Genomic DNA, 25,231 nt, shown 5'->3' on the forward strand with positions numbered 1-25,231 from the left:
TAAGGACATCGAGGGCGTGGGCAGAGCAGGTCCCCACCAGCTTCTTTCAGGCTCTGTTTACCACCCAAATTCTGAGCTGGAGTCACCACAGAAAAGGAAGTACCATTGTAAAAGGGCTCCCTTTAAATCCAAGGAATATTTATGGAGTCTACTTGGAGCCAAGCATGGAGGACAGTGGCGCACCAGGTCTGGTCCTTGCCCCCCCCCAGCTTCGTGTGGGAGACAGCCATTAAAACAAGTAACAGCACAATAATTTAATGAGGTGTGAGCTTGCCAGCAAATAGATGTTCAGAACATTTATTCTGATAATGTACGTTCAGTAGAGCTCCCAGGCTTCCACAGGTGTCCAAGTGTTAGTCACTCAGTTGTGTCTGACTCTTTGCAACCCCATGGACCATAACTCACCAGGCTCCTCGTCCATAGGATTCTCCAGGCAAGAATACTGGAGTGGGTTGCCATGCCCTCCTCCAGGGGATCTTCCTGATCAAGGGATGGAATCCAGGTCTCCTGTACTGTAGGTACCTTCTTTAACTGAGCCATCAGCAAAGTCACACATGCCGAAGGATCCGACATAAACCTATTTAACTCAGAAGGGGAAGTACTTTCCAGATGTCCCACAGCCAGAGGCAGAGTGCAGAACCGAGACACGCCCATGACCTCAGATCTTTGCGTGTGGAACCCACTACTGCGATGTTTTAGGGCTGTTGCTAAGGCACCTGAAGTCTTGTTTCATGGAACAGGATCACTTCTTGCCTCACTGGAGTTCCCAAACGTGTGTGTCTGTGGTGGAGGACGGTGGGGACAGGGGTGGCAGGGAGGTGGGTTTGTTCTCCAGAGAAGACAGACCCGGTAAAACCAGCTGGTGAAGAGTCAGAGCTGAGATCAGAGCCAGATGGAACTCACTCGTGACAGACAAGAACTTCCCCTTAAAAAGCACAACAGTCTTCCAGAGGCTCTCCAAGACCAGGCTTCAGCAAACTGAGGTTAATAACAACAGGCATTACAGGGTACCAGTTGGATAAATCATGAGATTTATTTATATTTCACTTTAAAAGCCAGAACATAACAAACGTCACTTTCTGGAGAGTCATCTTATTAGAAATACATCAAGTGCACTTAATACAATGAAACTCGTCTTTTGGTACCACTGTGAGACCATCAGGTGAGGCTTTGTTAAATTTCCCTCTAAACTTAGGCTGAGATGATCTCAATTCAGGAGGGTCATAGCAAACTTTTTCCAAAACTACAGTGAAGAAGCTGTAACAACACCCGGGCCCTCCCAAATGACAGCGCGTTAGAGAAAGTTACTTTGCCCCACTGGACCCGGTCCCTACTGGTTCCTGAGCATGTGAGATTTCAGCGGCAGGGAGGGCGAGGCCCCAGCAGCGGTGTCCAGGCCCAGAACCCCGGGTCACCTGAAACTTCAGCCACTGACCAACAAAAATATCCCTATTCAGACAGGAAGTCTAACAGGGAAAAATGAACCTAGACAGGGGGCCTTCTGGTCTACCAGAGGCTCTGCGCCTCCAGATGAGACAGCCCATGGCCTTATTTATTAACACTGGTGAAACAAGGTGAACTTCAAGCTTCTTGAGCTGTTAGCAAAGCAAGTTTCTGGCAGACAGTTTCAATGACCAACTGCTCCCAGGAGGTGTGCTGTGCCTCCTGACCTGCAGGTCTTGTCAGAGACAGCAGGTGGGGAGGCTGGACTTCCCCTAACCCCTCCGCCTCAGAAGGCAGGTCTTCGTACACTGATTAACATGTTGAAACCAGTTTTATAAGGAAGAAGTCTGTGACAGGAAAGCAACCCTCAGGTTAATCCAAGTTGCCAAATAAAAGATGACAGAACTAGTACCCCCTGGGCCCAGGACTTCTTACTCATCTGAGGGCCCCTCTTTGTGCTTCGAGGACAAGAATGTAAGCAGGTTCCCAGAGAGGCAAACATGACTAAGTCATTGGAAAGGAACTCGTTAGTTTGAAAAAAAATCAGAACCCAAAGCTGTGGCCCTCCCACCTCACTTAAGCTGACCCTTCTCCTTAGTTAGGAATAAATGGAGTTTAAGTTTCCTAAGTCAGAAACACTTCTTTTCACTAAAAATATGTGGTTACACCTTACCCTAAGAAGGCACCATGCAGGCATTTAAGGTTGAACCAGTTAATCCTAAGGGTGTGCAAGAATGGGAGGGAAACAGCACTCATCAAAACTCCCAGCATCAGACCATGTTCAGCTCAGAACACTCACTCCAACGGGACTTGTGAAATGTTTCCCATGAGGTAACTCCAGCTTCCGGCAGCTGCTGCCAATGACCAACACACAGGAACTCGCACAGCACGGGAGCAGCTCCATCACCCACGAGACGCCTTACTGCCAGAGCTCACATACCCCGGGGACAAGGAGAGGAGACACTTGTCTCACTTGTGCTATTCATGACCCAGAAAAGGTCCTGGCTGACTTGGAGGACCTGAGAGATCGACACAGGACAGGAGGACAGGAGGTGCGAGCGTGACCCACGGACAGGTGGGGCAGCTGGGCTCCCTTCCGGAGACGGGACAGAGGCTCCGCAAAGCGGCTGAGGAGCAGGACGAGAGCAGACAGGAGACACACAGGTGAGCGGAGCCCCGGGGGAAGGCGGGCCCATTCCCTGTTCGGAGTGACCCTGCCCTAACACCAGGCCCACTCCCAGGCCTGCTGCACACTCGGGGGCGAGTCACGTTCTCCACACGGAGCCGAGGCTGGGGGCAGCCCCGGGCGCGCCTGCTCACTGGTCAATGATGGAGCGCTGCAGCACCTGGTTAATCATGTCTTCCTCATCCACGTCGTAATCCTGCGGACAACACAGACACTTAGCAACTGTGTGCAGCTGAGGGGACTCACTGTGGGTCGGAGAAGCAGGGCATCTGAGCAGAGCTCTGGAGAAGGGCCAGGGGCCAGCTGCACGGTCTGCGATGCCGGCTGCCTGACCATGGGCAGCTGCTTGATTTCCATGCCGCAGCTACCTCACCCTGACCGTGAACATGCCCACGGCACCCTCAGACGGGCAGGCACCTGCGTGAAGCCTGGCACAGAGCAGGTTCTCAAAGCTGGAGTGCCCGCGGTGAAAACAGCCTCTCTGATTCAGTAAGGCAAAGCTACCTACTTGGGCTTGTCTTGGCAACTGTATTCATCTTTAACAAAAAGATGCTAATTTTGAAGTCTGAATTTCAGATACTCTCATTAGGACAAGAGTAAATTGCTCTTTAGGACAACTCAGGAAAGAGTCATGCTTTCTATCTTAGGTCCTGAAACACAGCCATTGAGACTGAATGCTACTCTCAAATCCTAACCTGACACCTATATATGTAAATAAAAGGCTTACCTGAGACAACTAGCTGGATTTGTCACCATAATGCCAAGACAACAGTGTGCCCTTCAAACCACTCACCTCCAGGGGAAGGATGTAAACCTGATGACCACGTTTGGCTATTTTTTTTTTTTTTTTAATTTTTAAATTGAAAAAAAATTTGGCTGCACCAGGTCTTCATTATGGCATTCAGTTGTGGCATGGGGGATCTAGTTCCCTGAACAGGGATCAAACCCAGGCCCCCTGCATTGGGAGCATGGAGTCTTAGCCACTGGACTCCCAGGGAAGTCCCAGTGTGTTTGATTTGACTTGAAGTACCTGAAGAAATAAATATGGGACACTTCACATGAAATTCTGCCTTTCCAGCTTCTTGGTATTGGGGCAGGAAGGAACCTGGCAACACAGTGCCCAGCTCTGCCCTCATCAGCTGGAGCTGCTGGCAGCATGATGAGTCATATACACTGTCCAGCTTGTAACTCCCTAGACAATCACATCCATGACTTGCCTGGACCCATGGGCTTCTGAGCTTAAGGATCCCAAACCAGGTTCTGTAACAGCTAGAAGCCACATACGAAACGAAGTGGATAAAAATTTTGGAAAACATAAAAGGAAGCTCACTCTGTCTCAGTCTCGATGGCTGGCCAGTTCACTTCCTTAAACGCCACAGAGCTGTCATTCCAGGGAGCCCATCACATCAGTGACAACCCCCCCGGGGGCCCGCAGTTCTCGGGTGAGGGGAGGGAGGGAGCCACGTGGTCCGCTAGGTGCAGGCGGGTTGAGGGGGGTGGCGCGTGGGGGTGGGGGGGTGGTCAGGAATCAGCGCCCGGGCTGCAGACTCACCACGAAGGTGTCGTAGGAGAACTGGTGCCGGCGCTGGAGGTGCTCGATGAAGTTGGCGCTGCGGTAGTTGGGGTCTCCCCAGGGCATCGAGGCGCATATGGGACACACCTTCCGGCACAGAAACATGGTGTCAGGGATGGTTTAGGTACTCGGTGCCTGAGCAGACACCAGCCCTCTGTGGACTGTGTCCGGCCACCTTTGCTCCAGGACAGCTTTCCTGACTCCCGGCCCACCACCCGGTCACACCCTCAAGGGCACATTCACATCCCAGAAGACATCAGTCTCCTACTGACAAATGGACAGGCAGGGCAGGGTGTGGGTGGTGGGTAAAGGCTTAAGCCATGATACCACCCATTTCTAATCCCCTACTGAGGAGAGAACAGGGTCAGTTTGTCAGACCAGGAGGGGCCCAGACTGAGCCTTCCAACCCAGTGGGCAAAATGAAAGTAAAAGCACAAAGAAAACCAAGGAAATGACAGGTGAGCAACATCCCAAGGAAGTAACACAGTCTTACATGCTATTTTTATACAGTAAATGTTCAGATGAAGGGGCTCAGGGTGAAAAGCCTTCACACAAGAGGCTGATTCCGGCTTTGCAGAGTCGGAGGTATTGGAAAGACAAAGAGTACATGGCAAACAGCCAATCAGTGTGGCTATAGTGGAAAATTCCTGGAGAGAGGCCGAGAGGAGTGGGAAGGGGGAGAGCCAGGCCTAAGTGGGCTGGATTGGCGATAGCACGTCACCATTCACTTTACAAGGAAGATACGGTGACAGATGGGGCTGACACGAGAAGAATGTGACATGATGGGCAGCTCCTCGAGTGGAAGAGCTGGTGCTGTGGAGCACGGCATGGTCAGGACCAGAGTCTGAGGGGGAGACTTCCGAAGGGCAGGGCTCAAACACTGACCATTACAGAGTTCTGCAGAAGGAGGGCAGAATGGGGAGGGGCAAGGGCTTCAACGAGACAAAGTAATCAGAGGGATTTCAGGAAGCCAAAGGAAGGGGGAAAAGGAGAGAAAATTAAGCTGTAGTATCAGATACCATAGAGGAGTTTAGCAATAGGAAAAGGAGTTCGTCAAGGCTGTATATTCTCACCCTGCCTATTTAACTTCTATGCAGAGTACATCATGAGAAACGCTGGACTGGAAGAAACACAAGCTGGAATCAAGATTGCCAGGAGAAATATCAATAACCTCAGATATGCAGATGACACCACCCTTATGGCAGAAAGTGAAGAGGAACTCAAAAGCCTCTTGATGAAAGTGAAAGTGGAGAGTGACAAAGTTGGCTTAAAGCTCAACATTCAGAAAACGAAGATCACGGCATCCAGTCCCATCACTTCATGGGAAATAGATGGGGAAACAGTGGAAACAGTGTCAGACTTTATTTTTCTGGGCTCCAAAATCACTGCTGATGGTGACTGCAGCCATGAAATTAAAAGACGCTTACTCCTTGGAAGGAAAGTTATGACCAACCTAGATAGCATATTGAAAAGCAGAGACATTACTTTGCCAACAAAGGTTCGTCTAGTCAAGGCTATGGTTTTTCCTGTGGTCATTATGGATGTGAGAGTTGGACTGTGAAGGTGGCTGAGCGCCAAAGAATTGATGCTTTTGAACTGTGGTGTTGGAGAAGACTCTTGAGAGTCCCTTGGACTGCAAGGAGATCCAATCAGTCCATTCTGAAGGAGATAAGCCCTGGGATTTCTTCGGAGGGAATGATGCTACAGCTGAAACTCCAGTACTTTGGCCACCTCATGCGAAGAGTTGACTCATTGGAAAAGACTCTGATGCTGGGAGGGATTGGGGGCAGGAGGAGAAGGGGACGACAGAGGATGAGATGGCTGGATGGCATCACTGACTCGATGGACGTGAGTCTGAGTGAACTCCGGGAGTTGGTGATAGACAGGGAGGCCTGGCGTGCTGCGATTCATGGGGTCGCAAAGAGTCAGACACGACTGAGCGACTGATCTGATCTGATCTGATCAAGATTATGCATATAGTTAACCTTTGACCAAATTAATCTGTATCTAGACTAATTTTTTTTTTTTTTTTGGTCAGGAAGTAGAATTTACTGATGGCCTTGACTGAGGAAGGGACAAGGCCTTGTCCAGGGGCCATGATTAGGGATGAAGCTGACCCCAGAGCCATCTGGGATGGGCCCACTTTTCAGCCCCCAGGTTTTCAAATTCACCTGCATTCAGTTCAGTTGCTCAGTCGTGACCGACTCTTTGTGATCCCATGAATCGCAGCACGCCAGGCTTCCCTGCGTTAAACTTAGCAAATCCCTACTTCTTGGAAGATATGGATCTTCTGGTGGCCAGGGGAACTTGAACTTGGCCTTGAAAAGGGCCTCAATCACATACTCCTCGTTCAGCAGCTTGGTGCTGGTGGACATTATGACTTGGCCAACGTGGGCCCTGGCCACTGTGCCTTGGGGCTTTCCAAAGGCACCCTGCACACCTGTCTGGAGCCTAGACTGGGAATAGCATGAGGCCAGACAGAAATGTCCATGGAAAAAGCCTGTCTCCAAGGTCCCTTAGGGCAACCATCCAGGCAGCAGGGCGCACACACTACCAGGAAGGGCGCTGTCTGCGGTCACTGCACACCAGGCCCCGGAGAAAGGAGCACAGTCGGCCTACCTGGCGGCAGTTCAAGACTTTACTTCACAGACATAAAAAAATACAGGCGAAGGTATGTCAAAATCCATGGCAGTCTTTTCAAACACACCATGAAAAACTTCAGGACTATAGGAAATAATAATTTAATAAACTATTCCTTATCCCCAATGCCTAGATTTAAGTGTGGCACACTTTCTTCAGCAATAAATGAAGCATTTAAAAATAAGATACAATTCACCCTTAACTCTTTCAGAACAGTCCTAAAAATGTGTTTCCCTTTATAATATTACTTATTATCTCACCCATCAAACAACCATTTTTTAGTAGCAATTAATATCCAGTCCTTAGATTTTTAGATACTGTCAGAAGTAACCCTGACATTTGTCAATAAGGGACCAGTTAAATCATGGTACAGAGACCAGTAATGGAAAACTGGCAGCTCATTAAAAAAGAATCCGATCCACATGTACTGACGTGAAACCAACGTCGGCGACGCCGGTTACAGTGTGCAGAATGCGCCGTCACTGGCATCAAAAGGGGGACAAGAAAGGGGGACAAGAAAGGGGGACAAGAAAGGAAGACATGCACAAATCACACTTCCAATCAAAAGCTAGAAATCTATTACTAATAATAGTAATAGAAATGAGTGCAGGGAAGATGGTGGCAGGAAATGAATGAAAGTATCTGTCATTTGATTTAACATCTGTTTTAGTTTTCATAATTAGCAACATAGGTGAGTTTACCTGGCTAACTTTAAAATGGAAAGGGGTAATGGGGGCAGGTGGCGGTGGCTGTTTGTCTCTGTGTCTAAGCTCACTGGCTCTTTCAATCAGTAGTTAGTTATTAAGAACTGTAACTAAAACATCTTGAGGCAGCAGCTGAAAACTTGGCTTTGGGGTGTAAGATAAATGGGAAAATAGAAATGAAACTAAAGAGAAAGTTGTATTAAGGCCTGTCTGTCAATCATACTAAGAGGGTGAGGTGACACTGCTGAGAGGGGCCAAATTCGAACTTTTTAAGGAAACCATATGTCAGCCTTGATATTTAAATTAAATGTCAAAGACTGATCAGCACTTTCCTAATACTTCCATCTAAATTCTCTTTCTCCGCAACTATGAAGAAGCTATTCACATGGAAAACAGCAACTTTATGTAGAAACTTGGCCAACAAGATCCAAATTAACATTACCAACAATGGGAGCAACAGACGACTCCCCTGATGTGTACGCAGGGGACAGAGCATTCGCGTAGGTAATCATGAAGAAACAGACAAACCCAAATTGAAGGACAAGCTACAAAACAAGTGGCCCACCCTCTTTAAAAAACGTCAAGGTCATGAAAGAAAGAAAAACTGAGGACTAAAGGGACTTAACATTCAAATATAACACAAATCCAGGATCTGCGGGCTGGGGAAAACTGCCTTGAAGGACATTTCAACTGTTAAAATTTAAACGGAATTGCAGGTATTAGCTTGTATCAATGTGACAATTCCTGAGTGTGAAAATTAAAACACAAAAAATGTGGTTTTCTAAGAAGATATACTTCTTCCTAGGAGATATGTGCTGCAGTATTTAGGGGCAAAGGATCAGGGTATCTGTAACCTACTCTCAAATGGCTAGCACAAAATATGTATACAGAGTATGGTTAAGCGAATATGGTAAAATCTTAATCTGTGAGTCCAGGGAAAGGGTACATTAGAGTTCATTAACTAATCCTCTAACTTTTTGTAAAGTCTGACTTTTCCCCTGTAAGAATTTAAACAACAAAACCCACAAAACAAAAAAACTCTTTTCTCTTACCACAGATTTGGTGTCCGTGCTATGGGATAACTTGCAGTGTTCCACAAGTCCTTCTTGATCAAAATTCTTCTCAGGACAGTAAGGACAAGGGAAAGTATACCGGTTTGGGACGCTTCTGGAAGATGAAGGCAGGAAAAAAGAAGAAACTTCTCTGTGAGCACCTTTCCACGTAATTTCAACCACTGTCCCCTCCCCAGAGGAGCAAAGTTCACTCAATGCATTAGGACAGGGATTCTGGTGATCACGTCTGAGTCAGGTCAAATGTTTTGAAAGTAACAGTCTAGCCCGAATTTGAAGTGAACATGCGAGTCCTCCATAACCACCCCAAAACAAAAACTTACATCAGCTTTAGCCAGCCTAACAATTACACCTTTGCTTTCCAAAACTCATGAAGACAGATTTCCAAAACTCATGAAGACAGACATCACCGAAGAGAGTCATAGAACCATTTACCTTGGTTGACGAGACGCGTCCTTGGTGGTGGCCTTCACACCTTCCATGATGTAATTCTGGTACTTGGAACAGGTAGCCACATGTGCCCGGATCTTGGACAGGAAGAACTTAGGTGGGAAGGATCAGAGCCCACAAGTTAGCTGGGATCTTGTACCCAATCCAACACAGTGCCAAAGCAAAGGCAAGATGTAAACTAGACCTACACCTCCCTGGGGAGGCAAAGAACCTCACGAGACTCCTGGCTCCACTGAAGGGCCTGAAACTCTGACTTTTTTTTGCAGGGTTTCTATTAGTATCAAGGCTGATGTTTTACTTGAGCAAACCAGGATATCTGCTTCCACTCTAAAATCACTCTTGGAGAGGTTTGTTTTATTCATGATATGCTCTCTGCTCACAGAGACACTCCAAACCCAGTGAAGCGTCTGAAGTTTTCTACCCCAGCACTTAAAACGCGTCTACTTTCAGCATGCCAAGAACCACATTCCATTATAAGTGCAGCAAAGTGATGATTTACATAAAAGGGATAAAGGCCAGTAATCCTAGTTAAATGATAATATTCTGTCACCAGATTGTAATTAATGAACTTCTTACAAAAAAAAAAACAAACCAGATTCTGAATTCTACTTCATTAATAAAATCTAGTCTTTGCAAGACAGAAAGACAAAATTGTACTTCAATATCTTGAGTTTCTAAATCAAAAGAAACTGGAAGGAAAAATATGTTTCAGTGCTTGTGCTATGGCTTACCATGATGCTTCTGTCTTATCTCCAGCTAAAGAACTTCACTTCAAGCTGCCAAAGAGCTCCCAGTTAAAGGGGATGGGAACTAGCTCTATTCAGAACTATAGCCACTGTGTACCCGTAGTGCCAAATTACTCTGAAAGGAGGAAATGGTAAAGAACACCCAGTCCATGGCTGCTCACACTAAGGTGTTAAAGAAACTGACACGCAAGGGTGTCCGACAAGTCACGGAGTGAAAAAAATTTTTCAAAAGTGAAAAGAAGTTGTAGAAATATATATTATAGTAGGATCCTATTTTGTAAAAATCCTACATCTATGTTTGTATAAAACCCACACCTGTGTTCGTCAGAGAGCGGGGAAATGTTTTGCAGCCTTCTAAACGGCAGTATTTTTAAAAAGGTAATCTCTGGAGTGGGGAACAAGCCTACATTGATTTATATTTTTGTGCTGTCTGGAATTATGAAATCACAATTATTTAAAACCCAGTAATTCTGTATATATCTCTTTTGAAAATAAAACAATAGCATTTCTCCTATGCAGTTATAATTATTTTAAAATAAATATTCTTGACTCTAATATGGTCATACAAAAAAAGAACACGGATGCGTTTCAAACACTGGACACGCTATCGTGAAATGTCTTCATATTGACCTTTGTACTAGAATCCCTCCTTGCCAAATGCCAAAAGCTGAACAAGTTTTACATCTGTAGTGAAATACATCACAAAATTTCCCCTCAGACTCACTGCAGCAGGTAGTTTTGAGGCACTGACTACATTTTATACTTTAAAAAATGGAGAAATATCACTCTGTCTTATTCTAATTAAATTTGTGTATGCTGCTTTGGGAAAAATGGGTCTTTTACAGAAAAAAACTGGGATAACTGATTTCTATGGTTTTCAAAGCTAAGCTATGTAATATGCTAAACCAATTATTTAAAAGAAAAAACCAAACCACACAACCAATCAGGTTACCAAAATGCAACAGCACGGCCACGGCCACAGCCAGCCAGCATGCACATGTGCTGCTGCTCACGCAGCTACGCTCTAAGTTCAGAAACAAGGCGGCAAGCTCTGTGTTTTACCCATCTTACAGACGCCGACTGCTCCGCCCCACTCCCACATACATTTTTACGGCAGCCGTGGCAGGAAGTCTCTGTGCTCTCAATCTGCCGCTCGAGCTCCACGGCTCGGACGCCAGGCGCCAGAGCGCTGCGACACACGCCACAGACAGGCTTCTTCGGCTTCAGACATTCCTGCAGGCATGCAGAGCAAAAGCTAGAACAAGACATACAGAGAACCTGCGTCATGCATCGTGGAGACAAGACAACAAAAATGGATAAACTTTTCAAAATGACATCAATGGATAATGAATTAAAAACTGCTCGATCCCTGCTCTTGATTCAGTTCTTCTGGGCAATAAAAACGGTGGTGGTAGGGTAGGGGGAGGAGGGCAGTGTTCCTTGCAAAGAACACACAGGTCCAACGACAGAAATAAACGTGAACTACCGTGACACGCAGCAGAAGGTGCGACGGCACAGCCTTCAGTCCTTAGCCCTGGCCACTGAGGGATCTTGCTGGGGTTTCCCGAACTTCAATTTCTCTTCTGTGAAGTGGAGGCTTGCAGTACCTACCTCTAGAATTTAGGGAGGATGGATTACGTATAGTGGACTCTTAGGACAGTGTCTAGCACGTATGAAATGCACCATAAGCAGGAGCAGCCATCAACAGAGGTGAATGCAAAGCACTATGGAAACACAAAGTCAAGAGCAGCCAGATGTAACCCGAGAAAGACAGGAGTGGTTAGACTTCAGACAGCATACACGAGAGCGCCTCAGAAGAGTTCAGTGGCAGAGGAGGGGAAGAATATTCCAGGCCCCTAGGCTTCCATTTCCTTACATGCATTGTGCATGTTTACCACTCTGCCTCATAAGCCTCAGGTACTTAAAGCAAGGTATCAACCAAACCAAAATCAAGATTTAGAAAAATAATTCTGGGATTAGCATGGACAAGAGAGTTGTCAGTTTTAATTTTTTTTTTTTTTCAGATGAGCAAAGAAACCAAATAGATGGCCGAAGGCAAGAGATCATGAGGGCCTGACTGAGGCAATAAAGAATTCAGGAAATGATGTGGGGATGGATTCAGGAGGACTTGGCAATTTACTAAATTTGGAAAAGAAAAGTTAAAGATGACCAACTTTCTGTATATCTGAAGCCTAGACAGGTGGCAATGCTGAGATAAGGTACAGAGAAAGAAGGAATAATGAGGCATGAAAGTATCCCAGCTGCACTTGCAACCTCAGAGATCTAAGGCAAGATAGCAAAATCTGCCAGGAAGAACTCTGGATATGTAATCAAAGGTAATCTGCACGTTTCTTTTGTTTTTTACTGTCTCTTAACATTTTTCTCCCTTCTGTCATTCAGCTAGGCGTCAATGCTGCTTTTCTTAGCTGTGACTCAGAGATCAATGTTCACAAGCCACTCTGTGCCTGTCATGCCTAACAAACAAGCTCGCTTTTAAACGGCCCCTGTATCTTGGACGGGTGTCCCTGGTGGCTCAGTGTAAACAATCTGCCTGCCAATCCAGGAGACACAGGTTCGATCCCTGGGTTGGGAAGATCACCTAGAGAAGGAAATGGCAACTCACTCCAGTATTCTTGCCTGGGAAACCCCATGAACAGAGGAGCATGGCAGGCTACAGTCTATAGGGTCGCAGAGTTGCACATGACTTAGAGAGTAAACAATGTTGGTCTGGCTTTCAGTTTCCATTTCCTACTGATGGGCCTTTTTCAGTCTTCTAGATGCCCCACCCTTCCTGTTATAATTCTCCCTAGACAAGTCGTCCTGGGCACCCAGCCACCTGCCAGTCTCCAGCTGTACTCCACTAACCTGGAGAGGGATGTAAAATTCAGGGCTTGAAACAAAGTTTTATAAGAACTCAACGCCCCGTGCGGCTAGAGCTGCAGTGATGCTGTTTTCAAGCACAAAAGCTAGCAAAAATCAACCAGGCAGAGCAAAACGCACTCGGTGGGAGTTAAGGGAGATGTGGGGGCCCTCACAGAGATCCCGCCAACTGTTTTCAATCAGCATCGAACTGATGAACATGTGGAGCTAGTATGGCGAGTACAGACAAGAGTCAAGGTTTGAGTATCAGTACTGCCCCCTGACCTCTGACCTTGGAAAGGTCCACCTGGCTCAAGGAAACCTCAAATTTTGCTGCTCTTTAGTTGGTAAACTGTGCTGGGTCAAGCCTCTTTTTAAGTATTAAATGTAAATTAAATCCACTCAAGTAATCCAAAATTAGGTAAACCTAATGAGAGCTGATTGACAGAAAAGCGGATTCAACTTGAAAGCCACCTAGGGGCCGCTTCAATTCTCACAGTGTGCTTTCACCAGTTTCTCAGCTTATGTGGCCTTCACCTGATCACTCCCCCACCCCCACGCACACGGGCTTTATCTCTGTGATACTTTCCCAGTGGACAATGAGTTTGACTGAACACTGCTAGTACTTATTTATCATCAATTCAGTGGACTGTGAACTCTGAGGGCAGAATCACCTTGTTTCTTAGGATGTTCCCCAATTTGGCACACAGTGTGTATACAAATATTTTTAGCTAGTTGAATATACGGAGAAGGCAATGGCACCCCACTCCAGTACTCCTGCCTGGAAAATCCCATGGAAGGAGGAGCCTGGTGGGCTGCAGTCCATGGGGTCGCTGAGGGTCAGACACGACTGACTGACTTCACTTTCACTTTTCACTTTCATGCACTGGAGAAGGAAATGGCAACCTACCCCAGTGTTCTTGCCTGGAGAATCCCAGGGACAGGGAGCCTGGTGGGCTGCCGTCTCTGGGGTCGCACAGAGTCGGACACGACTGAAGTGACTTAGCAGCAGTTGAATATAAGATTGGAAGATAGTTGCTCAAAACACTACACTGGGCACTTGGGACAGAAAGAGGTGCAAAACACTGCCTTCATGAGCCCTAAGTTTTACTCTCTGAAAGGCAGGAGGAGTCCCCCGGAGAGAAGCAGGAAGGTAACTGAAATGGGAGAGTGACAAGGGAGGCTGTCACTAGAACTGGGCCTATATGGAAAGGATTTGGGGTGGTGACGGGAGAGGGGCTGAAGGGGCAAGAAGACTTCCAGGCTAACCGAACTGCAAGCAGGAACAGCCTGAAGCTGGAAAGAGCTTGGCGTACAAACAAAAAGGCGGCCGGGTGGCTGGGGAGCCCTTGCCAGGCGCCCGCGGTTCTCTGGGCAAACAGACGCCCGGTCCATCAGGGGAGAGCAGACAACGGTAAGCCGGCCCTGAGGGAGCCTCGGTGCCCTCACCTGCAAAATGGCTGCCACGTCTCTGCCCCACAGGACTGCTTCAGGAACAAGAACGCCCAGCAGGTGCCTTGTGTGCCTCCTGACCAACGGAGGGGTCCTAACACCAACCCCAAGCGATGCCCGCGGTGATAAGCGCTGGGGGAGGCCACAGAGCAAAATCAACCCCCAGCAGCAGGAGGCGGGCAGCCACACTTTGTACAATTCTTTCCACTCAGCCGTTTTGCGGGTCTGATGGAGCAAGGCTTCCATTCAAATGTGGCCGGCCTCAAAGCCCACCCCAGAGCCTATTACTGCACATTCTCACACAAGCTCCTTTCGTCCTCATAAGCAGCCTATTAGCAGCATGGAGGCTCTGAATTTCAAACACAGTGCAACACGCCCCGTACGCCTGTGGGAATGCGGACCACCGCCACCTGCCAGCCCCCGACCCCTTTCCCGTGAAGGGCAGACGGGGCAGGTCTCCTTCAGGACTCCCCTTTCGTCCTTTTGGTCCAGTCGAGCGTTTCCCCAACTTCAGAGCACACTGGAACTGCCGGGCAGAGCCGGACACAGGACACGGCCTAGCTGAGGGGCCACGGGCAGCCCACTCACGGGGACCCGGCGGGCCTCGGGCCCCACGCCCCCAGCAGGCGGCCACTCCGCCATCACGCGTTCGGGGGGGGGGGCCCGGGACGCAGCGGACTCAACGGAAGAGCCGGACGCTGGGGAGGAAGCGGGGCGGAAGAGAAGAGCGCCCCGCCGACGTCCACGGGCCCCCGGGAGCCCCAAGGGGACGCGCCTCGAGGCCAGGCCTCCCGCTCCAGCCCGGAGACCCTTCCTGCTGGGGCCTCACTCCCTCAGCTCCATTTTCATCCCAGTCAGGAGAACCCCCTGCCTACCACCACCCCGATCGGGCCCCAACCCGCCACTTACACGTGTCCGCAGGGCACCTGCACCGGCTTCTCGTACACCTCCAGGCACACGGGACACGTGAAGCGGCCCAGGGGGTCGGCCTCCGCCGCGGGTCCTGCCAGCTGCGCACCACCATCACGGGCCGGGGCCTGCGCCTGCGCCGCCATCTTGCTGCCGCGGACCGCCGCGCCTCAGCGGCCGAGGAGGAGGCCGAGGGGCGGAGCGAGAGCGGTGAGGGGCGCTCGGGGCGTGGCTTATGGAACGTGTGTCGGGTTGGGGGCGGGGCCAGCGGGCGGGCCACGCCTCCTGGCCCCTCGGACGCTAGGGAAAAGTGTAGATCCGGATCCAGAGACTGTTATGAGTGGAGGAGGGTTTGTGCTTCAGCCACTTTTGCCCAAAATTTAAATGGTTGTTACTATTACTTCGGAGAAGGCAATGGCGACCCACTCCAGTACTCTTGCCTGGAAAATCCCATGACTATTCCTTAATCTTTCTCTTCAGTCGAGTTTCAGCAAACAAATTTTACAGGGAGATTTGATATCACTCCCAAGCTACAAATAGAAAATCAACACCACGTATTTCCACAAGGCACGGGGAACAAATACAATAGAAACAGTATAGTCTTACGAATTCGTGCCGGATACTGTTGACGCAGGAAAGGGAGATTGAGCATGATTACAGAGGTGTTGAAGACAGGCTATCACCACATTGAGACTTCCTAGGGAAAGCAGAAGTAATAAGATTATTTAGTATTGTCTTCACGTGCCTCCTGGCCATGGGGTCCAACTCCAGCTCTGTAGAAGATGGGGAACCTGGGGTTTGAAGAGATAGACTAAGCCTCAAGCTTGAAAGAAGCAGGCCTAGAACCCAGACGTTTTGAATCTCATCTTCCTTTACTTCCCACTGTACCCAGTTGGCTCTCATATACAGCCCGTTATAACAGAAGCTACTTTTTTTTTTTTTAAAGACTGGCTTTACTAACAGGTCTATGTGGTTTTCTTAACCAGGAAAGTCAGTGATCAATTAAACTCTACCCTGTAAGGCCACAGAGGCCTCACAGTAAGGAGTCTGCACAAGACAAATAAATCAGTTTGCTAAACCAGGTTAACTGAATGCAAATTTGCGCCTCGTCTGGCCCATCCCCAGTCCTCTGGATTGATTCTGCTTGACCTGCTGGCAGCAAGAGGATTATTTTTAACTAGCCATGTGGGCCATCTTTTCACTAACCAGTAACTTGGTGTGTAGGCAGCAGCCCAAGAGAGCCAATGCTTCCATTTCACCATTTCTTTTTCTTGTTCCGATGTCAGGCACTGTGCATCTGATATCTCCCCAGCCCAAAAGTGCTCTGTCTCCCCTTCAGGAATGGGGGTGCCTCTGTGGGGGCAGAGATGTGTTGTAGGTATTTATAAGTTTTTGTTTTGGCCTTGTAACTGCAGCCAGACCCTGTGCTGTGAGCAGGGAGGGTGGTGAGGGCAGGGGAGTCCCAGACTTGGGCTTCAAATCCACTGAGCGCCTCCAGTTTGAGCTCTTGAAATCGAACTCATACATACCTTACCTGCCTCTTGAGAAACCTATAGAGTTAGAGCTGGGTATGGAATAATGGACTGGTTCAAAATTGGGAAAGGAGTACGTCAAGGCTGTATATTGTTACTCTGCTTATTTAACATATGCAGAGTACATCATGTGAAATGCTGGGCTGGATGAAGCACAAGCTGGAATCAATATTGCCAGGAGAAATATCAATAACCTCAGATATGCAGATGACACCACCCTAATGGCAGAAAGCAAAGAGGAACTAAAGAATCTCCTGATGAAGGTGAAAGAGGAGAGTGAAAAAGCTAGCTTAAAACTCCACATTCAAAAAATGAAGATCGTGGCATCTGGTCCCATCACTTCATGGCAAAAAGGGGAAAAATGGAAACAATGACAGACCTTATTTTCCTGGGCTTCAAGATCACTGAGGACAGTGACTGCAGCCATGAACTTAAAAGATGCTTACTCCTTGGAGGAACAGCTATTACAAAACTAGACAGAGTATTAAAAAGCAGAGACATTATTTTGCTGACAAAGGTTTGTATAGTAAAAGCTATGGTTTTTCCAGTAGTCATGTATGGATGTGAGAGTTGGACCATAAAGAAGGCTGAGTGGCCAAAGTATTGATGCTTTCAAACTGTGGTGCTGGAGAAGACTCTTGAGAGTTCCTTGGACAGCAAGGAGATCAAACCAGTCAATCCTAAAGGAAATCGACCCTGAATATTCAGTGGAAGGACTGATGCTGAAGCTGAAGCTCCAATACTTTGGCCACCTGATGTGAAGAGCTGACTCATTGGAAAAGCCTCTGATGCTGGGAAAAGTTGAAGACAGGAGGAGAAGGGGGCAACTGGGGATGAGATGGTTGGATGGCATCACCGACTCAATGGACATGAATTTGAGCAAGCTCCGGGAGGTGGTGAAGGACAGGGAAGCCTGGTGTGTCTGCAGTCCATGGGGTCGTAGAGAGTCGGAATCGACTGAGTGACTGAACTACAGCAATGAAAGAGAAGAGGACAGGACTGAAATAATAGTATATTAATAGTGAACTTTGGGGTGCTTATTATTCTAAGCACTTTACATGAATTCTCACAGCAAGCTATGACAGGTTCTACTGTTTGCGTTTTTTGTGTGTGCTTAGTCTCATCCAACTCTGAGACCCCATGGACTGCATGTAGCCTACCAGGCTCCTCTGTCCCTGGGATTCCCAGGCAAGAATACTGGAGTGGGTTGCCATTTCCTCCTTCAGGGAATCTTCCTGACCCAGGCATAGAACCAGCATCTCCTGTGTCTCCTGCCTCAGCAGGGGAATTCTTTACCACTAAGCTATCTGGGAAGCCAATTTGCATTTTACAATCATGCAAATCAATGCACAGAGGTATTAAATCACCTTTTAACACAGATGGAACACAGGAGTCAGGATTTTGCCCGGCAATCCAGTGGCTAAACTTCCAATGTAGCGGGATCAAGGGGAACTAAAGGCCCATATGCCGAGGGTGGGGCTAAAAATTTTTTAAAGTAAAAAACAACCAAAAAGGACTGCCAGTCACTCTCAAAGTCTAGTATGCATCGGAGTCACCTGGGGGGGATTCCGAAAATAAGAGTTGCTGGGGGGCAGCCGCCCAGAGTTTCGAATTCAGCCGGTCAGTAAACCTAGAGCGTGGCCCCAGGATCTGCCTTTCTAACGTTTTCTCCAGCTGGTGCAGGTGCTGCTGGTCGGGGCTGCACTTTGCGCACCATTAACCTACGTTACACCCCACACCCCGCCCCAGTCAGTGTTTCTGTTGTTGTTGCTCACTGGTGTCCGACCCTTTAGGAGCCCATGGGCTGTAGTCCACCAGGCTCCTCTGTCCATGGGATTTTCTGAGCAAGAATACTAGAGTGTGTTGTCATTTTCCTACTCCAGGGGATCTTCCTGACCCAGGGATCAAACCCGTGTCTCTTGTGTCTCCTACATTGGCAGGCGGCTTCTTTACCACTGAGCCAGCTGAGACTCTAGTACAGATGGTTCCTAGACCTCAAATCAAGTAACCCTCAGAGTCTTATCTCTCAACCTCAGGTCACATATAAAATGTATTTATTACTATGCTTATCTAAAGTAGGTAGAATTTACACCATTATGCATTTCTACATTTATTAATCTGGGCTTCCCTGGTGGGTCAGACGGTAAAGCGTCTGCCTGCAATGCAGGATACCTGGGTTCAATCCCTGGGTTGGGAAGATCCCTTGGAGAAGGAAATGGCAACCCACTCCAATACTCTTGCCTGGAAAATTCCACGGACTGAGGAGCCTGGTATGCTACAGTCCATGGGGTCACAAAGAGTTGGACACGACTGAGTGACTTCACTTTCACTTATGGGTAGATAATTTCATCTCAATGTCAGCAGTTCTTCAAGACTGCCAAATTGCTAATAGAAAGCTGTAGGAATTCCCACCTGCACCACTAGGGGGCAAACGAGTATCTCACAGTCTTGCCGCACCTGGCCCAACTAGGTGGAACAAGGCTTCCCTTGTTCTTAAATCTTCCCAGTTGCTTAAATGTTGACTACCCCTATCCCTTATAGCTTGCTGCTGCTGCTGCTAAATCGCTTCAGTCGTGTCCGACTCTGTGCGACCCCATAGACGGCAGCCCACCAGGCTCCCCCGTCCCTGGGATTCTCCAGGCAAGAACACTGGAGTGGGTTGCCATTTCCTTCTCCGATACAAGAAAGTGAAAAGTGAAAGTGAAGTCGCTCAGTCATGTCTGACTCCTAGCAACCCATGGACTGCAGCTTACCAGGCCCCTCCGTCCATGTTTTTTTCCAGGCAAGAGCACTGGCGTGGGGTGCCATTGCCTTCTCCGCCCTTATAGCTTACTCGTGGCAAATAGATGGGGAAAAAAAATGGAAACAGTGACAGACTTTATTTTCTTGGGCTCCAAAATCACTGCAGATGGTGACTGCAGCCATGAAATTTTAAAATACTTGCTCCTTGGAAGAAAAGCCACGACAAACCTAGATAGAGTATTAAAAAGCAGAGACATCACTTTGCTACAAAGGTCTGTCTAGTCAAAACTATAGTGTTTCCAGTAGTCATGTATGGATGTGAGAGTTGGACCATAAAGAAGGCTGAGCACCAAAGAATTGATGCTTTTGAACTGAGGTGCTGGAGAAGACTCTTGAGAGTCCCTTGAACTGCAAGGAGATCAAAGCAGTCAATCCTAAAGGAAATCGACCCTGAATATTCAGTGGAAGGACTGATGCTGAAGCTGAAGCTCCAATACTTTGGCCATCTGATGCGAAGAACTGACTCATTGAAAAAGACCCTGATGCTGGGAAACACTGAAGGCAGGAAGAGAAGGAGATGAGAGAGGATGAGATGGTTGGATGGCATCACCAACTCAATGGCCATGCATTTGAGCAAACTCCAGGAGACAGTGAAGGACAGGGAACTCTGACATATTGCAGTCCATGGGGTCGCAGAGAGTCAGACGTGACTGAGCAACTGAACAGCAACAACTTAGGATGGAAGTAAAAACCAAAAAGGAAAAAAATACTGAAAAAAAAAAAAAAAGAACACAGTCTTGGATTGAAAGGACTTTTAACATGAGTAACACTGGCATGTAAATGTCTATTTAACCAATAACTTCTTTGTGTCAGGTATCCTGAGAGGTGGTGGAATTTGGGCAGTGAATGATTCAGCTATAAAAAGGAAAGACACAGGAGGATGACTACATAAAAAGGCTGCTCCCAGAATATTGCTGTTCATCAGTCACTCCACCAGCTCACCGCTTTTGCACAGCATTTTGCAATTTGTATTCTATCAAGCCATGTAATGAAGCACAAACAACGTCAATCTAGCAAGATCTAATCATGACTGTAACTGAAAAATGGATATTATGGTTGCCCCTGGGGACGTCTAGTCTACTTTCTGTCTCTTTGAATTTGCCTATAATAGGCATTTCTGGTAAGTGGAATCACACAGTGTTTGTCCTTTTGTGACTTCTTTCACTTAGCACAATGTTTTCAAGGTTAATTCATGATGTAGCATTCATCAGAACTTCATTCCTTTTTAATGGCTGAATAATATTCCATTGTGTAGAAATACCACATTTTGTATATCCACTCATACGTTGATAGACACTTGGGGCCTCCCTAGTGGCTCAGACTGTAAAGAATCTGCCAGGAGTGTGGGAAACCGGGTTCGATCCTGGGTCGGGAAGATCCCCTGGTGAAGGAAATGGCTACCCACTCCAGTATTCTTGCCTGGAGAATTCCATGGACAGAGGAGCCTGGCGGGCTAGCCCATGTGGTTGCAAAGAGTCAGACACACTTAGCGACTAACGCTCACTTTCACTTGGGTTGTTTTCACTTTTTGTTTGATTTCTTTTTGGCTGCACCACTTGGCATGCGGGATCTTAGTGCCCCGACCAGGGATCAGACCTGTGCTCCTGAAGTGGAAGCACGGAGTCCTAACCAGTCAAACTCCAGGGAATTCCTTTTTTTTTTTTTTTTTACAGTGGTGTCATTTCTCATAGGCTCCCTTTGTTGGCAGAACCAGGAAGTGTATATATATATATTTTTTTTTTTTCCTAAATAAATTTAAATATTTTTGACCGTGCTGGGTCTTCACTGTTGTGTGGGCTTTCTCTAGTTACGGCAAGTGGGGGCTACTCTGTAATGGCGATCCTCAAGCTTCTGCCTGCTGTGGTTTCTTGTTGTGGAGCACAGGCCCTAGGGCGTGCAAGCTTCAGCAGTTGTGGCGAATGGGCTCAGTTGCCCGGTGCCACGTGGAATCCTTCCATACCAGGGATCGGACCCCGTATTCCCTGCATTGGCAGGCAGATTCTGTTCTTAACCACTGGCCCACCAGGGAAGTCCCTAGGAAGTATGTTTACATACGGTGTTTATAATTGAGAAATTTCACTTAGAAAGCTGGACCTCTAGCTTCTCTTCAGAAACCTGAATGCCTGATCATGATCAGCTGGGAAACTGGTGATAATCAGCTGGCAGATGGTAGGGGTTCAACATTTGTTTTCTCACTGAAGTATTTATTGCACGCCTACTGCGGGCCAGGTACTTGGTTGTATTACGGTTCTTCTAACTTCTGGCGCTACGTAGATGAGACGGTAGTACTCTAGAAGCTAGTTACACCCACTGTGTATACTTGTAGGCAGTGGAGTTTCAGTACCCAGTCCTCACTTTTGGCTTCTTTCTTCCCTCCAGCTGGAAGGAAAGCTGGATACCCTTACATGTCCAGAGCCCATGCAAATGCCACCTCCTCCTTGGGGCTGTCCCGTGTGCCATCTCAGACGTCACTTCTCCATTCTCTAAGCTCTTTGTCCTTCTCACAACATTCATCACCTTCTGTCCTGAATCATTGGTGTTCAGTTCAGAAATGCCACTCCAGTACTCTTGCCTGGAAAATCTCACGGACAGAGGAGCATGGTAGGCTACAGTCCATGCGGTCGCAAAGACTCGGACACAACTGAGCGAGTTCACCTTCTTTCTTTCTTTACTCCTAACTTATTAATCTTCTCTTTCTGGTAAGGAGACGGTACACTCTTTGAGGGCAAGCACTGTATCTGTCTTTCTTGGGTCTGTCTATGTGCTTAAATCTAACATCAGTCCTGGCACATTGTAGGCATTCGATGAAAATTTTGGTTAAAAACAATTGCTGTTGACCTCTCTGATGGGTGCAGCGTGGCATGGAGTAGTAATATAATTGTAAGCAAAACAGACATAGTAGTTTTGTCCTCAGAGAGTTAACTGACTTCTAGGGGAGAAGGATATTAATAAAAATCATATAATTTGTATCTGTAGACTGATTTGAAAAACATGATCTTTATTTGCATTATTGTCCCCAGTTGGCTTCATACATACGCACCCTTAGAAAATATATATAGTGTTGGTTGATATTGTGTTTTGCATTTCAGGGTATTGCTCTCTTTTTTCCTTCCAAAATATATCTTGCAGAGTAATGTAGGGTTACATCATCCTTTTAAAGTGATAGATAGTAGTCATTAGTATGGCTACACCATTCACCTATTGATGGGCATTTAGAAAGTTTCTGGGTTTTGTTCTTGCATTACAAAGAATAATGCAACAGGTCTTTTTGTACACTTCTGCTTTTTCTCTGGTAGATTCCAGAAAATCAAAGTGGTGGGTCATAGGCTTGCTTTTCTTTTTCATTTTTTGTTCTACACATGCCTATGTCATTAGAATTCATACAGCACTTTTGTGATGAAAAAAAATACGCTAAAAAATAGAAAGAAGTAGGTAGATGGTTCATGTTGCTGGCTTTTAGAACGCAGAGGTGCCTGATCACTGTCACATGACTGTTACATAATCTGCTAACCATTATGTAATAAAATCTGCAAAGGATGCTCCTGTGATTACACGTCACCAAGCAGAAAAATCTCAGGCCTCCAGCCCTGTTTTCAAGATGAGAAATGTCTCCCTTCAGAGATTTTGGTATTTTTCTGATACAAAATGTCACCGAGAATCAGTGACCAGGGTTTCCTACCAGTAAAGCCTTCTTAAAACTTTTGTTTTCTTTTTGGCTGTCACAAAACCACAGAGCTGGAAGGGACTTATTAACAGCCTCATGCACTCTTGTAATGGTTTCCAAAGTACAGTTTTGAGTTGTTGCAAAGGCGGAGTTTGGGTGGGACAGTTTTTCTCAGCTGGAATTCCTATAAACACCATCACCTTAGGAGTGATTAAGACAGGAGCTTAAACACGAGCTGGTAACAGCAGAAGTACACAAAGATCTAAAGCGATGCTCAGACAGCAACAGATAAATACAGTAATTGCTGCTCTTTGAATAGCAGGTTGTTGGTTCTCCAAATGCTCTCCAGGCACCATGTCACTGACTCCTGAGACAAGACCCACTGACTTTAGCTGGGGACACCAAGACCTAGAGAGGGAATCCCACACTCAAGCAAGGCCTGTTGGACAGCTCCTGATCAGACATGTGCAGAGCTCATGGGAAACACAGATATTATGAAAGACGGGATATCCCTGGCAATCCAGTGGCTAGGACTCTAGACTTCCAATGTAGAGGGCAAGGGTTCTATCCCTGGTTGGGGAACTAAGATCCCACGTGGCACATGTCATGGCCAAAAATTTTTTTTTAACTTTTTTAATTATGAAAGATGTTGTTGTGGGGTGGGAAACCAGGGGAAGGTGGGTTTTGCCTGGAGAAATCAGAGAAAGCTTCAGAAAGGATATGAGGACTCAGTGGGGGCTGGAAGTCAAGAAAACAAGGAAGGGAAGAAAGGAAGAACATTCATACCCAGTGAGCAGCGTATACAGGTATAGAGGCCAAAGTGGTCGGAGAATATGGTAGGTACAGAGAGCCAAGACCGTGTTGGAGAAAGAGAATTTGGCATGTTGTGGGCCCTGAGTCTTCAATAAATATCTGGGGCGAGTTAGAGAGAGAGAATGAGTGGTTCAATGGTAAATGTGTTCAACAAAGTCTTGAGTATGTGCTGGACACTTTGCAAGCACCAAGGGTTCAGTGAGTGATGAACCACAAAAGCAAAGTTCACAGTTAACATGGTGTGTGTGTGTGTGTGTGCTAAGTAGCTTCAGCTGTCTGATTCCTTGCAACTCTATGGGTTGTAGCCCACCAGGCTCCTCCATCCATGGGATTCTCCAGGCAAGAATACTGAGTGGATGCCATTTCCTCTTCCAGGGGATCTTCCCGACACAGGGATCAAATCCGAGTCTCCTAAGTCTCACTGTACTGGTAGGTGGGTTCTTTACCACTAGCCACCTCTGGGAAAACCATCAACATGATGGGTGGAAGACAAATCCATGAAGTGAAGTGTGACAAGCCACCAGAATTAACGCCAGTGTAGTCTACACTGCAGGAGTCTGGTGAAGTGACAAATCAAGGAGACAGTATTTGGCTGGGTCTTCCTCAATGCTGGTTTCCATTCAGGGAAGTTGAGGGCTGAGAAAAGTCATTTCCTTTGACTTACCCAGATTTTATTTTATATTTTATTATTTATTTATTTTTTGGCCATGCCATGCAGCTTGCAGGATCTTAAGTTCCTTACCAGGCATTGGACGCAGTCGCTCAGCAGAAAGCATGGACACCTAAACACTGGACCACCAAGGAATTACCAACTTAACCAGATTTTTAAAACAGTGTATTTAGATTATTACACTAATGCAACTACTGTGGTGTTGGAGAAGACTCTTGAGAGTCCCTTGGACTGGCAAGGAGATCCAACCAGTCCATCCTAAAGGAAACCAGACCTGAATATTCACTGGAAGGACTGATGCTGAAGCTGAAGCTCCAAACTTTGGCCACCTGATGCGAAGAACTGACTCACTGGAAAAGATCCTGATGATGGGAAAGACTGAAGGCGGAGAAGAAAGGATTGAAGAAGGAGAGGACAGAGGATGAGACGGTTAGATGATATCACCGACTCAGCGGACATGAATTTGAGCAAACTCCAGGAGATAGTGAAGGACAGAGAACTCTGACGTACTGCAGTCCATGGGGTCGCAAAGAGTCGGACACGACTGAGCAACTGAACTGAATGCAACTACTTTAATAACTTTAGTAAGTGGCTTCCATACTCACTTGAATCCCAGGAGGCGGTATATTATTATTGCATTTATAGGTGAAAAAGCCGAGGCTCAGAGAAGTTAAGTAACTATTCCAAGGTTATGTTGCTAGTAAGTGGTAAGGCAAAA

The 25,231-nt window shown here is 47.0% G+C and overlaps 1 protein-coding gene, 1 long non-coding RNA gene and 1 other non-coding gene across 6 annotated transcripts; all 3 read right to left on the reverse strand.

The window, feature by feature from the left end:
• Nucleotides 1-1,014: 1,014 nt before the first annotated feature.
• Nucleotides 1,015-15,189, reverse strand: RNF114 (ring finger protein 114). Of its 3 annotated transcripts, XM_086331423.1 has the most exons (7): nt 15,033-15,189; nt 14,121-14,255; nt 10,917-11,067; nt 9,052-9,158; nt 8,599-8,713; nt 4,182-4,289; nt 1,015-2,825 (listed from the first exon to the last, which is right to left on the reverse strand). In XM_086331423.1, exons 1-7 carry the CDS (start codon nt 15,176-15,178, stop codon nt 2,760-2,762), a joined length of 828 nt encoding a protein of 275 aa, XP_086187549.1. In that variant the 5' UTR covers nt 15,179-15,189; the 3' UTR covers nt 1,015-2,759. The 3 variants fall into 3 exon arrangements, with proteins under 3 accessions (XP_086187549.1, XP_086187550.1, XP_086187551.1); XM_086331424.1 differs by lacking the exon at nt 14,121-14,255; XM_086331425.1 differs by lacking the exons at nt 1,015-2,825; nt 4,182-4,289; nt 8,599-8,713; nt 9,052-9,158; nt 10,917-11,067 and adding an exon at nt 11,190-11,425.
• On the reverse strand, nt 6,701-6,831 carry LOC147360019 (small nucleolar RNA SNORA70). Its single transcript, XR_015140123.1, has one exon. It is a non-coding gene; the product is annotated as a small nucleolar RNA SNORA70 (small nucleolar RNA).
• A 323-nt stretch (nt 15,190-15,512) lies between the features above and the next one.
• Nucleotides 15,513-18,063, reverse strand: LOC147360020 (uncharacterized). 2 transcript variants are annotated; one of them, XR_015138911.1, is made up of 2 exons: nt 17,932-18,063; nt 15,513-15,729 (listed from the first exon to the last, which is right to left on the reverse strand). It is a non-coding gene; the product is annotated as an uncharacterized LOC147360020 (long non-coding RNA). The 2 variants fall into 2 exon arrangements; XR_015138912.1 differs by lacking the exon at nt 17,932-18,063 and adding an exon at nt 15,824-15,939.
• Nucleotides 18,064-25,231: the final 7,168 nt, after the last annotated feature.

This window comes from Bos grunniens, chromosome 13 (assembly GCF_055505025.1).
Source record: "Bos grunniens cultivar Pamir isolate PY7600 chromosome 13, Bosgru_T2T1.0, whole genome shotgun sequence".
Lineage (NCBI taxonomy): Eukaryota > Metazoa > Chordata > Mammalia > Artiodactyla > Bovidae > Bos > Bos grunniens.